The following is a 15,927-nucleotide window of genomic DNA, read 5'->3' as shown; positions in this document are numbered from 1 at the left end:
TCCGGGTCACGGCACCAATGTAACCCCTCCACCCGGGTTCTTCTCACCCCGCTCTGAGCGGGTCTCGGGCGTGAGAGTCAGGCGCTCTAACAAGGAGGCTAAAGACTGCAGCCTCTAGTGTCTGTCGCTAGAGCGCCTATTGAGATCAGAGGAGTTAGGTTTACTCGCACAGCGATTACTAGCTGGCCTCCGTTACACTAGCAATAACATTCGAGGACGTAGCCTATGATCAGAAACGTCACGATGAGAAAATGATTCGTCAAACAGATTTCCCAGCAGGCCGTGCTCTTTTGTAAAAGTTGAGAATAAAACAAATAGTCCAGGCAAACTAACTCATTTTGGAGCCAAAAATAATAGTAATTGTAAAATAATTTTTTTCAGCATAGATCATTTCTATGAGGTGTCCAGAACAACATACTAAAAGTCCTAAGAAATCCTAGTTGAGGAAATATGTAAATTTATCATCAATCCGAAATGTGTGCTATTAAGGCCAGCAACAACACACCCCATGTTTGCATATTACAATTAATTTTCAAAGAAACTTGTAATACAAAAACAATTACTTTTCATGGGTACTTTCATTGTGTAAAGTTTCATTTTGATAGGAGTAAAGGGAAAAAATGGCCCCATTGGGGTGTATTTTTGCCTGGCCTTATTGGCACACATCTCGGATTGATGATAAATTAACATATTTCCTCAACTAGGATTTCTTAGGACTTTTAGTATGTTGTTCTGGACACCTCATAGAAATTATCTATGCTGAAAAAAACATTATTTTACATTTAGTCTGTCGTAAAATGCTACTTTGCCTGGACTAAAAATAAATTAATTGCAATTATGATTTTTTTTAATTCATGGCCAAAGTATCATTTACTGAAATCAAATATACATTAATTAAAGAAAAAGAAGAGAAAATATATGATAGAACTGATAGAAAGTGGCAGGGACATTAGCCTACATAATTTAGAAATAGGCCTACATCTGAATGTATATGCCTCCAACCTTACACTGAACAAAGACCATAACCACTATTCTTCTCATGTAGCAATATTACAATTTCAACCTTACAATTACAATTTTGTTATTAGTATTTTACTTTCATTTTCTTGTAAACAAAAGTGAGTCTCCTGAGTCAGCGATAGATAGATAGATCTTTATTTTATCAAATTTTTATTTTTGATAAACCAGACAACTTTTCCAGTCACATAATAAATAAAATTATGACAACAACTACAACATACTTCCCATTTCTTTTTCCAGATGCTGGAAACATGATGCAAACTGTTGAGACGAAGGTATAATACTCAGATTTTCATTCCATTCTAAACTGCATATCCGCAACAACCCCTAAAAACAGACCAGAAACGGATTCGGCCCGATGTGCGTTTGGACTCAGGACTCTATCGTTTTGCGGTTGCGGCCCTGTTCCGTTACAGCGCCCAGTGGCTATCTGGGACGCCCATGTTGTTTACGCGCTGAGAACCAGGAAGTATTTGAATTCAAGAGAAATAAAACTTATAGGGTGTTTCTCAATATCCCTCCTCGTCTCCTCGCTCCTCCGTCCTCCATCCTATGACCCGGAAACCAATCGAGCTGTATGTTATTAGTGACTATTCAACTGATTATTGGTGTCAAGAGATAGGGTATGATTTTAAGCAAAGTACAAAGAGTAGAGCATTAAAATTGCAAAGTCACAGCTTCACATAAACAATATGTTCTAAATCTCTCTCTCTCTCTCTCTCTCTCTCTCTCTCTCTCTCTCTCTCTCTCTCTCTCTCTCTCTCTCTCTCTCTCTCTCTCTCTCTCTCTCTCTCTCTCTCTCTCTCTCTCTCATGCACACACCTGTACACTGAAAACCAGGAAGTTTGTGGATTCGAGAGAAATGAAACCTATTTCCCTGCTACTGAAAATCAGGAAGCTTGTGGGTTTGAGAGAACCGAAACCTATTTCCCTGCTACCTGAGCCTCTACTTAAGGATCCTCACTCGTCCAGTTTGGTTAAAGCTAAAAGAGGGAATATTTGACTTGTTGTTCTGTCAAATCAGGTAAGAACGTCAACAAATCCTTAACTAATTGCTTTATGTCTTCTTGCATTGAAAAAAGATCATTCAATTATTCCTGTATGAGTTTGATATAATTCATTGTTAATCTGGATGTCATATGTTTATTCTTTGGTTACGGATGAAGAATTTAGGATTCTTTTATATTAATTCACAAAACTGTAAGCATTTTGTAGATTTTTATACATGCTCTTTCATTGATGATTTACATGTGGATTTATGTACTCTTTCTTTAATGATTTACTTCTGGCAGAGCAGTTTCTATTTGAGGTACAAATTATCTGCAAAGAAATGTCTGAATCTGCAGCGAGTCAGTGTGTGGATCAGTTCAGCTGTCCAGTCTGTTTGGATCCTCTGAAGGAGCCGGTGACGATTCCCTGTGGACACAGTTACTGTATGAGCTGTATTACTGACTGCTGGGGCCAGAAGAAGCAGGGGCCGCCGTATCGCTGTCCCCAATGCAGAGAGAGCTTCAGTCAGAGACCTCTACTGAAGAAGAACACTCTGATAGCTGAGATGATGGAGACGCTGCAGAAGACGTCTCTACAAACGGCTGCTGTGGAGTGTGATGTTTGCACTACAGAGAAGAACAGAGCTGTAAAGTCCTGTCTGCAGTGCTTGGCCTCCTTCTGTCAAACTCACCTGCAGCTTCACTATCAATCTCCTGCGTTTATGAAGCACAAACTAGTCCAAGCTTCCAGAAACATTCAGGAGAACATCTGTCTCAGTCATGGGAAACTACTGGAGATTTACTGTCAGGATGATCGTCAGTGTATTTGTTGTTTGTGTGTTACTGACAATCATAAAAAACACAATATGGTGTCTGTGGATTCTGAATGGACTAGTAAAAAGGTAATATCAACAATACTAAACAAACATGCAACTATTTTATTATTATTATTATTATATTGTGTCTATTTTTGCGTATTGTTTTATTATTTATGTGAACATCTTCAGAAAGAGTTAAAGGAGATAAAGGTGTCGTGTCAGAAGCTGATCCAGGAGCGAGAGAGAGGTCAGCGGGAACTCAGTGAAGCTGTGAAGCTTCTTAAAGTATGTTTCTTTATCTGTTCTTTAGTTTTAAAGTTTGTTTGACACGAAATAAAGTAGAATTTAAAAATTCAATTAAGGTACATGATGACCGATGGATTTCCAAAAAGTGGTTAAAAAACGTCTCAGGTTACGACTGTAACCTATGTTCCCTGAGAATAGGGAAAGAGACACTGCGTCGAATGACGCTTTGGGGAACGCCTCAGGCGTGACAGGTGTCTGAAATCACTGTCAAATCACGTCAATCACATTGACCGGCGACAGCCCGTGAATCATTAGCGTGAATGAATAATGTGCGACCTGGAAGTATATAAGGGCGCCTTGCAAACATGACAAATCACCTTATCATCTGAAGGGACTGTACGGCAGGCAGGCCCCGAGGCATGGCAAGGAGACGCAGTGTCTCGTTCCCTATTCTCAGGGAACATAGGTTACAGTCGTAACCTGAGACATTCCCTTCCGAAGGGAACTCGCACTGTGTCGAATGACGCTTTGGGAAACGATATACCCACGCCGCCATGCTAAGGGGAGTGCATGCCCTCAGGCAGTGACAACTGTCCGAACCAGCAAATTCAAATGAAATGCTAGAACCACTCACCCTCAGGTCACACTGGGCTGTCAGTGACATCATTCCCTACGGTCATAGCCCAAGCTATAAGCCTCACAGGAAAACCTCCATAAACATAGTTAAATGAAAGGCCTACCTGGGCCTGCTCAAAGGCCTAGGACCACAACTTCAATTAGAAGGGGTCCCTTCTAGGGAATGTGGCTAGGGAACCCGAAGGAACCCCAGCCAGTCACTATTCAGGGGAACGTACTCACCCCGAAATGCCACCAGGACGGCCTGACCTGGGGTCAGTTACATAGACACTTAGTCTGGCCACTTCCTGTCTGTCCGAAGACAGAGCCTCTGGAATATGCCTTTAGATAAGGCATCCAACCCGAGGGACTGCGAAGCTGGCAGTGAACCGCTCGGCCCGGATCTCAGAGACGGGATATCCCGGAGAGTATGACTCAGCATAGTGCTATCCAACCCTTGCTAGCGAGGGGAGTTTCTCTACTCGATCCACGGATCAACCCAGTGTTTATGTTTCAAAACACTGAGGAGGCTTGTGAAGGCCTAAGGACTGATCTAACTGGGAGGCCTCACGAGAGGCCTACGACCGTCTGACCAGACTCAGGGGTCCGCGTGCTCATAGTGACCCTCAATGAGGGGAGCACATGGTCCGCCTGGTAGGCAAAACCAGGCTGTAGGCAGGAAAAAGGTTCTGGGTGGGAACCAGTAGCAGAGAATGAACACTTTAGTCGAGCCAGGGCGCAAGCTCGCCTTCAGCAGCTGCCTGCTAAGACCAGCTGAACTGATAGCAAGAGGCCACTAGCTTCCTGAACCCAGCACCGCTAGGGAACCACTCACACAGAGGCCCGGTGAGGCCTACTACCTGATAGCAACAGTATGTGGTCACCTACAAGGAGGCCTAGAGAGGCCTACTACCTGATAACAATAGTACGTGGGGATCTCACCCTCAGGGAGCCCTGGTGGGGCCTACTACCTGATAATCACAGCATGTGGGAACTCGTCTTCAGGGAGGCCTGGTGAGGCCTACTACCTGACATCCATAATATCTGGGAGCTTTTTCTGCAACCCGATAGTAAGTCAGGCTAGCTGTCCAGTTGTCTGTCCTTGGGCTTGTTTCCAGGGAGGCCTGGTGAGGCCTACTACCTGATAACCATCTTAAATGGGAATTCGCCTTCAGGGAGGCCTGAGGGGCCTACTACCTGATAGCAACTGGTAGCTGAGTCCGGGTGACAGTTCCAAGGCGGCCTCCTAAGGCCAGCCAGCTGGGGACTCGCCTATCAGGGAGGCCTGGTTGGGCCTACTAGCTGATAGCAAGTCAATTCTGCTAGAAAGGAACACTGTTGGGAACCATACTACACCAACGTAACTATTGGGCCCACCCACAGGAGGCCTAATACGGCTAGCTACCTGGTAGCGGCTATAATGTATGTACCACAATGTTGGGACTCATCTCCGAGGGAGGCCTGTTTAAGGCCTACTACCCACCAGTGAGTCAACTGCCCGAACCACCAAGGCCAACCATTTCTCTCGAAAAGTTGCCTACAGCGGCCTCTTGGGGGCTGCCCATACAAGGAGCGCTGCTGAGGCCTACTACCTGATGACGCAGCCTTCGTTGGCAGATAAGCTGTTTACACAGCGCCTACAGCATCCTGGTGCCTAATCACATTGCCCATGGCAGTGTACTCAGCAAGAGAGCTTAGCACCCTTAAAAACAAGGGGAGTACAACATACGCCACTCTGCCTCAACGGAGGCCCCAGTTAGTCAGGGGCCTACCATCTATGCATGAGCATCAGCTCAGGGCAATGCTCTGGCTTCAGGGGAGCGTACTTCGACCAAAGAAGAAGAAGGCTTACTTCATACTCGACCCGAGCCATAGTGGTGCGAGGTAGGATAAACAGAACTGGGAGTGAAGTGCTCAACCCTAACCTGTATCACAGGGGAATACTCACACCTCACCCTGAGGTTACCAGGGTGCGGGCCTGCCAGCGGCTCTAGGGGTGACAGAAATGTATCTGTGCCCAACCTAGGGGAGTGGGGCTTGAGTGAAAGCCAACCACCTACAACCCGGCGCTCGAGCAGTAGCTCAGCGAGGTGAGTGAAGCCTATACTGGCGGCCTAAATCCGTAGGCCAGTTCTGCACGGCAGTGTCGGGCAAGAGACCCAGTCTTCTTTGTGAAGCGAAAGACGGCCTAACCCTGCTCGAAAAGGACTTATATACCACGGAGGCCTAATTGAGGCCTACCATGTCCTTATAAACCATCCTCTGCACCACGCTGCATTACTCTAGTCACCCCAGAATGCAGAGAAGGGGGCGGGCCTTGGCCTAACGACTCCCGTGGGAGGAGGCTGTTTTTTCCCGGGATGCCAGAAACCTCATTCACCAAGTGAAGGGTCAGAGGAAGAAATGCTAAATTTTAGCAGAATGGCTCTAATATCCCTGGCACAGCCTAGGCCAGCTACAGAGGTGGCCCTGGTGAGGTCCAACCTGTAAGCATAGATCTATCTGAGGGCTCGGAGGAGCCACAGCCTACTAAAGAATACAGTGTGTATCATTCCAAACAAAGGGCTGCAGAATCGCTCAGCCTTATGAAAACTCAAACAGAGCTCAAGGGGCGAAATACTCAGAGAAGTCAAAACGGTCCCATGGGCCGGACATAAGATCTATTTGAAGCTCTAGCGTCAGTCAACACTCTAATTAAAACATTCTACAGAGGGAGACCAACTACTCTACCCTGAGGTGGCTAATAGCCCGAAGGCTTACATAGTTATCATTCTGACCACCTAAAGGGGAACTTCAGGGCCCCAATAATCCAAAAATGTACCTTACCGTAGGACATTGCATGACCCCATATCTATATACAGGGAACGAGGTCTGTAGAGAGATACATATTAGAGTTAGTTGCACACTAAAATTGACTCTTAAAAAAGACCACTCAGCTCACCTGCGGCGTGCGAAGTGAAGACTCACCAGACAGTTCTTTATGAACATGGGGTCTACCACCTTTACATACCTGAAAGAGGCACTCTCACTAACCAAGCCGAGGCGGAACATTGAACATTGTTCTAACCATGAGCCCAGCCTCAGGCCTGATGTAAGAAGCGCCTGGGGAGTCGGGGAAGAGAGGAAAGGGCTAAGATATAATCACAACCACAGGGAAGATGATCCATGACCGACGCAATGTGCGTTTGTACTGGATCACCTCCCTCAGATCCCTCTGCTTGCAGCCTCCTCTGCGACCTACTCCTCCACGGAGGAGGCGCATGAGAGGTGACACTGGTTCTCTGGCCCTATCTAAGGTCCTCGGACCATGATAGGCCAGGCCCTCCCATCTGTCTGGGCGTGGACACGGATCTCAGTGGTATGTATGTCCTGGATACAGCTGAGCGCGCCTTCGCCTCTCTGAACTTTCCAACCACCGCCACCACGGAGGTGCCGAAAAGCTCAGAGGGCGAAACCAGCAAATCGAGGAGAAAGCCTTTCTCTTTCTCCCCGATGTCGGCCAGGTTCAACCACAAATGTCTCTCCGTGGCCAGTATCGTCGCCATCGACCGGCAGATTGCGGAAGCAGTCTGTTTGGTGGCCCGGAGAGCTTTTTTATTTTATTTTTATTTGCAGCGCAGCTAACCGCCTCAGGGGCTCCACCACCTGGTCAAGATCCCCCAGCAGATCGGCCTGGTGTACCTGCAACACCGCCATGATGTGCAGGCTAGCACCGGCCTGACCCGCTGACGTGTATGCTCTGCCATTCAACTGGCAGGGTTTGAGCTCTCAGTGTCGATTGTCCCATCGACGCATACCCACGCTCTCCTATCCTCTCAACATCAGCGAGACTAGCCTGCTGATGGTGGTGGATACAGGCAGAGTATGGGTTCTTCCATGTCCTCTCGATCTCAGTATGAGATCGGGAAGAAATGAAAGGCTCACCTGAGCTGGTGGTTCTATGACCGGGGAAAAAACGCTCTCATCGCGAGCGATTTCTTCCCCAACGAGCAGCCACGGCAGCTGCAGCCTGCCCGCGGCGCGTTCCATAACACCAACCAGCTCAGCATACACAAGGCAGGGTGGCTGAGAAGATACAGGATATATCCTATTATTACCACCCTCATCAGCCATCTCCTGTTTGTCCGGGAGAGCGCTCGCTGCCGGACTAAGTTTTCCCTTTTTTTTTTTTTTTTAAACTTCATCCATTTGCAGCTTACCCTCGTCAGCCACCGCATCGTCTGAGAGGATTACACCCCTCTCAAGGCGATCGGCGGGCTTCATCTGGGAACCAGTCATCCAGACGCTGAATTCTCTTCTCTCGAGAAGAGGGACAGGCGAGAGCGGAGCGTTCACAAAGAAAATTCTCACAATTTGTACAGGCAGTTCCCTCGAGAAAAATGCACAGTTCGTGTATGTCACCCGGCTTCAGATATCTTGACCACGGGTCTGCACACTTCTGAAAGCATTTCATAATTACCTGATTTTCAAAGCGGTTACAGACAAAAACAGTCCCTGAAGACGAAAAGATGATTTGTCATGTTTGCAAGGCGCCCTTATATACTTCCAGGTCGCACGTTAATCATTCACGCTAATGATTCACGGGCTGTCGCCGGTCAATGTGATTGACGTGATTTGACAGTGATTTCAGACACCTGTCACGCCTGAGGCGTTCCCCAAAGCGTCATTCGACGCAGTGCGAGTTCCCTTCGGAAGGGAACTGCTAATGTATACGAATCGTAACATACAACTCACAGTGTTTAAGGCCTACTACCCACCAGTGAGTCAACTGCCCGAACCACCAAGGCCAACCATTTCTCTCGAAAAGTTGCCTACAGCGGCCTCTTGGGGGCTGCCCATACAAGGAGCGCTGCTGAGGCCTACTACCTGATGACGCAGCCTTCGTTGGCAGATAAGCTGTTTACACAGCGCCTACAGCATCCTGGTGCCTAATCACATTGCCCATGGCAGTGTACTCAGCAAGAGAGCTTAGCACCCTTAAAAACAAGGGGAGTACAACATACGCCACTCTGCCTCAACGGAGGCCCCAGTTAGTCAGGGGCCTACCATCTATGCATGAGCATCAGCTCAGGGCAATGCTCTGGCTTCAGGGGAGCGTACTTCGACCAAAGAAGAAGAAGGCTTACTTCATACTCGACCCGAGCCATAGTGGTGCGAGGTAGGATAAACAGAACTGGGAGTGAAGTGCTCAACCCTAACCTGTATCACAGGGGAATACTCACACCTCACCCTGAGGTTACCAGGGTGCGGGCCTGCCAGCGGCTCTAGGGGTGACAGAAATGTATCTGTGCCCAACCTAGGGGAGTGGGGCTTGAGTGAAAGCCAACCACCTACAACCCGGCGCTCGAGCAGTAGCTCAGCGAGGTGAGTGAAGCCTATACTGGCGGCCTAAATCCGTAGGCCAGTTCTGCACGGCAGTGTCGGGCAAGAGACCCAGTCTTCTTTGTGAAGCGAAAGACGGCCTAACCCTGCTCGAAAAGGACTTATATACCACGGAGGCCTAATTGAGGCCTACCATGTCCTTATAAACCATCCTCTGCACCACGCTGCATTACTCTAGTCACCCCAGAATGCAGAGAAGGGGGCGGGCCTTGGCCTAACGACTCCCGTGGGAGGAGGCTGTTTTTTCCCGGGATGCCAGAAACCTCATTCACCAAGTGAAGGGTCAGAGGAAGAAATGCTAAATTTTAGCAGAATGGCTCTAATATCCCTGGCACAGCCTAGGCCAGCTACAGAGGTGGCCCTGGTGAGGTCCAACCTGTAAGCATAGATCTATCTGAGGGCTCGGAGGAGCCACAGCCTACTAAAGAATACAGTGTGTATCATTCCAAACAAAGGGCTGCAGAATCGCTCAGCCTTATGAAAACTCAAACAGAGCTCAAGGGGCGAAATACTCAGAGAAGTCAAAACGGTCCCATGGGCCGGACATAAGATCTATTTGAAGCTCTAGCGTCAGTCAACACTCTAATTAAAACATTCTACAGAGGGAGACCAACTACTCTACCCTGAGGTGGCTAATAGCCCGAAGGCTTACATAGTTATCATTCTGACCACCTAAAGGGGAACTTCAGGGCCCCAATAATCCAAAAATGTACCTTACCGTAGGACATTGCATGACCCCATATCTATATACAGGGAACGAGGTCTGTAGAGAGATACATATTAGAGTTAGTTGCACACTAAAATTGACTCTTAAAAAAGACCACTCAGCTCACCTGCGGCGTGCGAAGTGAAGACTCACCAGACAGTTCTTTATGAACATGGGGTCTACCACCTTTACATACCTGAAAGAGGCACTCTCACTAACCAAGCCGAGGCGGAACATTGAACATTGTTCTAACCATGAGCCCAGCCTCAGGCCTGATGTAAGAAGCGCCTGGGGAGTCGGGGAAGAGAGGAAAGGGCTAAGATATAATCACAACCACAGGGAAGATGATCCATGACCGACGCAATGTGCGTTTGTACTGGATCACCTCCCTCAGATCCCTCTGCTTGCAGCCTCCTCTGCGACCTACTCCTCCACGGAGGAGGCGCATGAGAGGTGACACTGGTTCTCTGGCCCTATCTAAGGTCCTCGGACCATGATAGGCCAGGCCCTCCCATCTGTCTGGGCGTGGACACGGATCTCAGTGGTATGTATGTCCTGGATACAGCTGAGCGCGCCTTCGCCTCTCTGAACTTTCCAACCACCGCCACCACGGAGGTGCCGAAAAGCTCAGAGGGCGAAACCAGCAAATCGAGGAGAAAGCCTTTCTCTTTCTCCCCGATGTCGGCCAGGTTCAACCACAAATGTCTCTCCGTGGCCAGTATCGTCGCCATCGACCGGCAGATTGCGGAAGCAGTCTGTTTGGTGGCCCGGAGAGCTTTTTTATTTTATTTTTATTTGCAGCGCAGCTAACCGCCTCAGGGGCTCCACCACCTGGTCAAGATCCCCCAGCAGATCGGCCTGGTGTACCTGCAACACCGCCATGATGTGCAGGCTAGCACCGGCCTGACCCGCTGACGTGTATGCTCTGCCATTCAACTGGCAGGGTTTGAGCTCTCAGTGTCGATTGTCCCATCGACGCATACCCACGCTCTCCTATCCTCTCAACATCAGCGAGACTAGCCTGCTGATGGTGGTGGATACAGGCAGAGTATGGGTTCTTCCATGTCCTCTCGATCTCAGTATGAGATCGGGAAGAAATGAAAGGCTCACCTGAGCTGGTGGTTCTATGACCGGGGAAAAAACGCTCTCATCGCGAGCGATTTCTTCCCCAACGAGCAGCCACGGCAGCTGCAGCCTGCCCGCGGCGCGTTCCATAACACCAACCAGCTCAGCATACACAAGGCAGGGTGGCTGAGAAGATACAGGATATATCCTATTATTACCACCCTCATCAGCCATCTCCTGTTTGTCCGGGAGAGCGCTCGCTGCCGGACTAAGTTTTCCCTTTTTTTTTTTTTTTTAAACTTCATCCATTTGCAGCTTACCCTCGTCAGCCACCGCATCGTCTGAGAGGATTACACCCCTCTCAAGGCGATCGGCGGGCTTCATCTGGGAACCAGTCATCCAGACGCTGAATTCTCTTCTCTCGAGAAGAGGGACAGGCGAGAGCGGAGCGTTCACAAAGAAAATTCTCACAATTTGTACAGGCAGTTCCCTCGAGAAAAATGCACAGTTCGTGTATGTCACCCGGCTTCAGATATCTTGACCACGGGTCTGCACACTTCTGAAAGCATTTCATAATTACCTGATTTTCAAAGCGGTTACAGACAAAAACAGTCCCTGAAGACGAAAAGATGATTTGTCATGTTTGCAAGGCGCCCTTATATACTTCCAGGTCGCACGTTAATCATTCACGCTAATGATTCACGGGCTGTCGCCGGTCAATGTGATTGACGTGATTTGACAGTGATTTCAGACACCTGTCACGCCTGAGGCGTTCCCCAAAGCGTCATTCGACGCAGTGCGAGTTCCCTTCGGAAGGGAACTGCTAATGTATACGAATCGTAACATACAACTCACAGTGTTCTTATTGAAACTTCTGTCCATTTTATAACCGCGACAGCCACTCATTTTCTGGATTGTTTTTAGTCACAACAATGTTCTCCATGATCAGATCTTTGTGTCTCTGACAGAGTTCAGCGCTAGAGAGCATGGAGGACATTGAGAAGGTCTTCACTGAGCTCATCTTCTCTCTGGAGAAGAAACGCTCTGAGATTAAAGAGCAGATCAGAGCTCAGGAGATGACTGAGATAGATCGAGCAGAGGAACTTCACAAACATCTGGATCAAGAGCTGACAGAACTCAGAAAAAGACAAGCAGAGATTGACAAACTTCTGATTACTGATGATCAGATCCAATGTCTGAAGGTAATGAAAGTCTTTTAATGATCACGTGTGTAATTGATATACTGTGGGATGTACACCATTCATTGTTCTGTGCTTTAAAGCTCCAGTCCGTAACTTTTTTGGGCTAAAAGTTATCCAAAATGCATTTTTGAGCAAGTACATAACCAGCCAGTGGTCAAAACTCTCTGCTTGCCTTAGCTCGATTCAAAACGGTAAGCTTATTATAATGTTTTTAATTTCCGCGGGAAATTCGAGCATGTCTTCATTACGTCACATCTGTACACATAAAGGAGTCTTGGCTAGTAGGCTATGAGTGTGTGAGGATACTGGAGGTGGAGATTTATAGCTTTTTCTCACAAAACTTGATATAATTAAACGTATTAATTTGATGGCGGATCCAGAAAGGTTCAAACGACAATCACCAGTGACAACTAGAGATTCACCTGTTGTAAAATACAAAAGACTTTGGACTTCGGAGTGGCAACAGGAAAAAAAGGGACTGCAACCGCGCCCATGGGTTTGACGTAATATGATAAGCGATCGTTAGATTTTATTAGCGCAATTTTTCCCTTAGTTGGTCAGAACAAAAGTGGATGTTACTTACTTGTTCAGATGACATTTTCCGGTGAAAAATATTATGTTGGTCATACTTCCAAAAAGAATAATCTGTGATTCTGAATGCCGGTATCCACACCGGCGCGGCGACTGACAGCCGCACACTCTCCTCAAACATTGTGTTCATCCGTGCTGTGCAGTGCCGAGGTACAACTCGCGTAAAGTTGATAACTCCGCGAAAAACTGCAATTGTCACTTGTGCTGATGCCAAAATTGTAAGAATCTAAACATTATTCTGGTGCTTGTTTTGGAAAAGATCAGTTCTGCTTCACAAATTATGTTTGAATTATTATTTGTCTCATTTCAGAGCTGTCAGTCTGTGTGTGTTTTACCCACATTTGAAGACGTTCCCATCTTCACTCAACACACTCATCTGTCTTTTAAAGACGTTTCAATCACAGCATTCAGAGAGGTTTTGGAGGGCGTCTGTCAACAACAAACAGCTAAGATATCTCCAGAAGGTCTGAATGTTTTGATGTTATTTTTTCATTCATACTCTTAAATTAAACCAACAATTTAACCATACACTTGTTTTTTGTCTCTTCAGTGTCAAATGTAAATGTTACAAAGCCTCCAGAACCAAAGACCCCAAACGATTTTTTGCAGTGTGAGTTAAACTGTAGTTTCTTCAAGGCAAACACTCATTTATTAAGTATCAGTGGAAATTATCTGTTATAATGTGACCATTTGGAACCAAAGTTTACTTTGTTCAATATTTGTTTTTTGTTCATTCCTCCTCAGATTTCTGTGAACTTCACCTGGATCTAAACACTGCACATAGAAACCTGAAACTGTCTGAGGAAAGCAGGAAAATATCATATGTTGATAAAGCTCAGCAATATCCTGATCAACCTGAGCGATTTAATGTGTTTCCCTACATCTTGTGTCGAGAGGGTTTGTGCGGTCGCTGTTACTGGGAGGTCGAGTGCAGTGGGAACGACTGTGCTATAGCAGTTTGTTACAAAAGAATTAGACGTAAAGGAAACAGTAATGACTGTACTCTTGGCTTCAACAAAATATCCTGGAGATTGTGGTATTTTCGGCAGTATGTTCATTTCATTCATGCTAAAACCCAAGTCCCAATCCCTGCTTTCTGCTCCTCTAGAATAGGAGTGTATCTGGATCACAGAGCAGGAACTCTGTCCTTCTACAGCGTCTCTGACACAATGACTCTCCTTCACAGAGTCCATACCACTTTCACTGAACCCTTATACCCTGCGTTTGGGGTTGGTACAGGTTCTTCTGTCAGGATCATAGAGCAGAAGGGAGTTCAGACAGACAAAAAATAAATATAATTGATCGATTTTCAGATTGAATTGCTAAACTTCTGAAATGTGTATGCATTTAAATTAAAATGTAATTTGTAGTTTGGATGAACAAAAGGCATAATATTTCTTAAACACCGTCAATGAATATTCAACACCTATTCACTCTTAAAGTCAGCATGAAACGGAAGTTGAGATTGTCCTTTTTTCCTTATTGTGACGTACAGTATATCCGAGTGAAACGGCTTCTGAAATTAGAAAAAATGTTGGGCGGGGCTTGATTTCGTCCTTCGGGAATTGATTGGATCGTTGGAAGTTGGGCGTTGAATGCCAGTTTGCACTCAGTTGTGGAGGATTACTCTCCACCGGACTCACCACCGGTACCCTCCCATGTAGCATTGTTTATTGAGGAGCCCAAAGATAAAGATGAGGACGAGCAGCTAAATTTTCCGGAAAGGAATCACCCCATATTTATATGAACCACTGGCAGAAACGAGACAGACCCCGATAGCCACGCCCTCACGCCATAGCACATGAAGAGAAGTCGTTTCGAGGGGGGAGGGAAGGATAACGTATTTGATTAAAGATTATAAGGGGTACATGAATTTTTTTTAATTAATGAAGTGCACAGATAAATCATTTATAGTAAACACTACAATATTACATATAAAAATACGAATTGTAAAATTGGATTTCGTGGCGACTTTAAGTTGGATATAATAAATACATATACAGTTCATTATCAGATTAAAGTGATTTTGGGATCTGAAAGTGTTCATCTTCAGCAAGGTTTTTACTCCAGCTCATAATAATCCATGTCTGAATCCATGATGCAGTCGGCTGTGGAACAAACTGGTTGCCGTCGACGTTGATCAAATGTTATACGTGTCATATGTAACATGTTATAAATGTTTTAAATGCAGCCGCTATTTTGTTCTGTTGTGTTGCTATCTGCTAATAAGACCGCCTTTCTATATAAACGTTTTTTTTTTTTTTTTTTTTTTTTTTACAATTTGAATATCTGTGTTGACTTTAGGCCTGATTTTGATTTATTTTTAGTCTGTTTCATAACTACAGTATCTGATGGTAAACTGAGAAACCACAATTTTGAAAACCTTTTAAATACACATCTTTTTAAAATATCCTCTTCTATCAAGCAATGTTTCTTCAAAAGATTCATCTTTATATTTCTTGTTCTACTTCAGTTTGATGGAGACAATAAGGGGCAATTGTAACACACTCAATTCCTCCAATCAGAAACAAGCGATGACACTTAATCTGCACATGCTCAGTGGATTCTCTCTCTGTCTGGAAAAGTTGCACGATCATTTCACCTCAGCAGAAGTTTTCAACAAAACACTGATTTTGATTTATGAAAGTTACTTTTTGGATATACAGTTTTTTTATTCTGCTGTCTAAAGTTTAGATGAAATTGTTTTACAATTGCTCTTGAGCAACATGGACCAATGTAAGCACGTTGTTTGTCTGTGTTAACATACTTTACTGTTAGAAAATGAACATATTTCACAAAATGTAAAACTAATTTTAAAACGGGTTTATTCAAATAAATGTGTTTGTTCTATTCAAAATCAAAGGAGGTCTGGCTGTCTTGTGTGTCTCACCGGTCCTGGGCACACTTGTCTGAACTAATGGCAGTGACATCTACATGTGCCACAACTGTGAATCAGACTAGAGTTTAACAGTGTCATTTAATTATGGCAAATCATTATGTCATTGTTTATGGAAATGATTAGTGTTACCAATTGTAATATGAATAGTGCACCTATATTTCTTTCTTAAAGATGAAAAGTGTAATTTAAGTAGTCTGTAAGTTATGAAGGGAACTGTATAATTGCCCTCAGTCTCCCCTTATATTATAGGAATGTAATCTGTAATTATGGATAAAATACAGAGAAAATTCAATGAAATGTTGCATTTGTGTTAATAACAGTGATATTTTGGTTAATTCAAAGTGGGAATGTGGCTGTTTTAGGAAACATTGTCTTAAGAATCCATGATTCTATT

At 45.5% G+C, this 15,927-nt stretch overlaps 1 protein-coding gene across 3 annotated transcripts in view; it reads left to right on the top strand.

The window, feature by feature from the left end:
• LOC130091092 (E3 ubiquitin/ISG15 ligase TRIM25-like) overlaps window positions 1–14,176 on the top strand; it is a 31,266-nt gene extending 17,090 nt beyond the window's left edge. Inside the window, exons 1-7 of one of the 3 annotated variants that reach the window (XM_056258788.1) lie at window positions 1,908–2,044; window positions 2,313–2,911; window positions 3,017–3,112; window positions 11,810–12,043; window positions 12,945–13,098; window positions 13,185–13,244; window positions 13,379–14,176. In XM_056258788.1, coding sequence (XP_056114763.1) covers window positions 2,351–2,911; window positions 3,017–3,112; window positions 11,810–12,043; window positions 12,945–13,098; window positions 13,185–13,244; window positions 13,379–13,926 — 1,653 coding nt within the window. In that variant the 5' untranslated portion in view covers window positions 1,908–2,044; window positions 2,313–2,350 and the 3' untranslated portion in view covers window positions 13,927–14,176. Of the gene's footprint in view, window positions 1–1,907; window positions 2,045–2,312; window positions 2,912–3,016; window positions 3,113–11,809; window positions 12,044–12,944; window positions 13,099–13,184; window positions 13,245–13,378 lie in introns of those variants that run through there. The other 2 variants (XM_056258789.1, XM_056258790.1) reach the window with 2 other exon arrangements.
• Window positions 14,177–15,927: the final 1,751 nt, after the last annotated feature.

Source organism: Rhinichthys klamathensis, unplaced genomic scaffold (genome assembly GCF_029890125.1).
Source record: "Rhinichthys klamathensis goyatoka isolate OS25496 unplaced genomic scaffold, OSU_Roscu_1.1 h1tg000159l_1, whole genome shotgun sequence".
NCBI classification, from domain to species: domain Eukaryota; kingdom Metazoa; phylum Chordata; class Actinopteri; order Cypriniformes; family Leuciscidae; genus Rhinichthys; species Rhinichthys klamathensis.
Note: the sequence above shows the minus strand (reverse complement) of the source record. Positions and strands in the feature narration are given on the sequence as shown.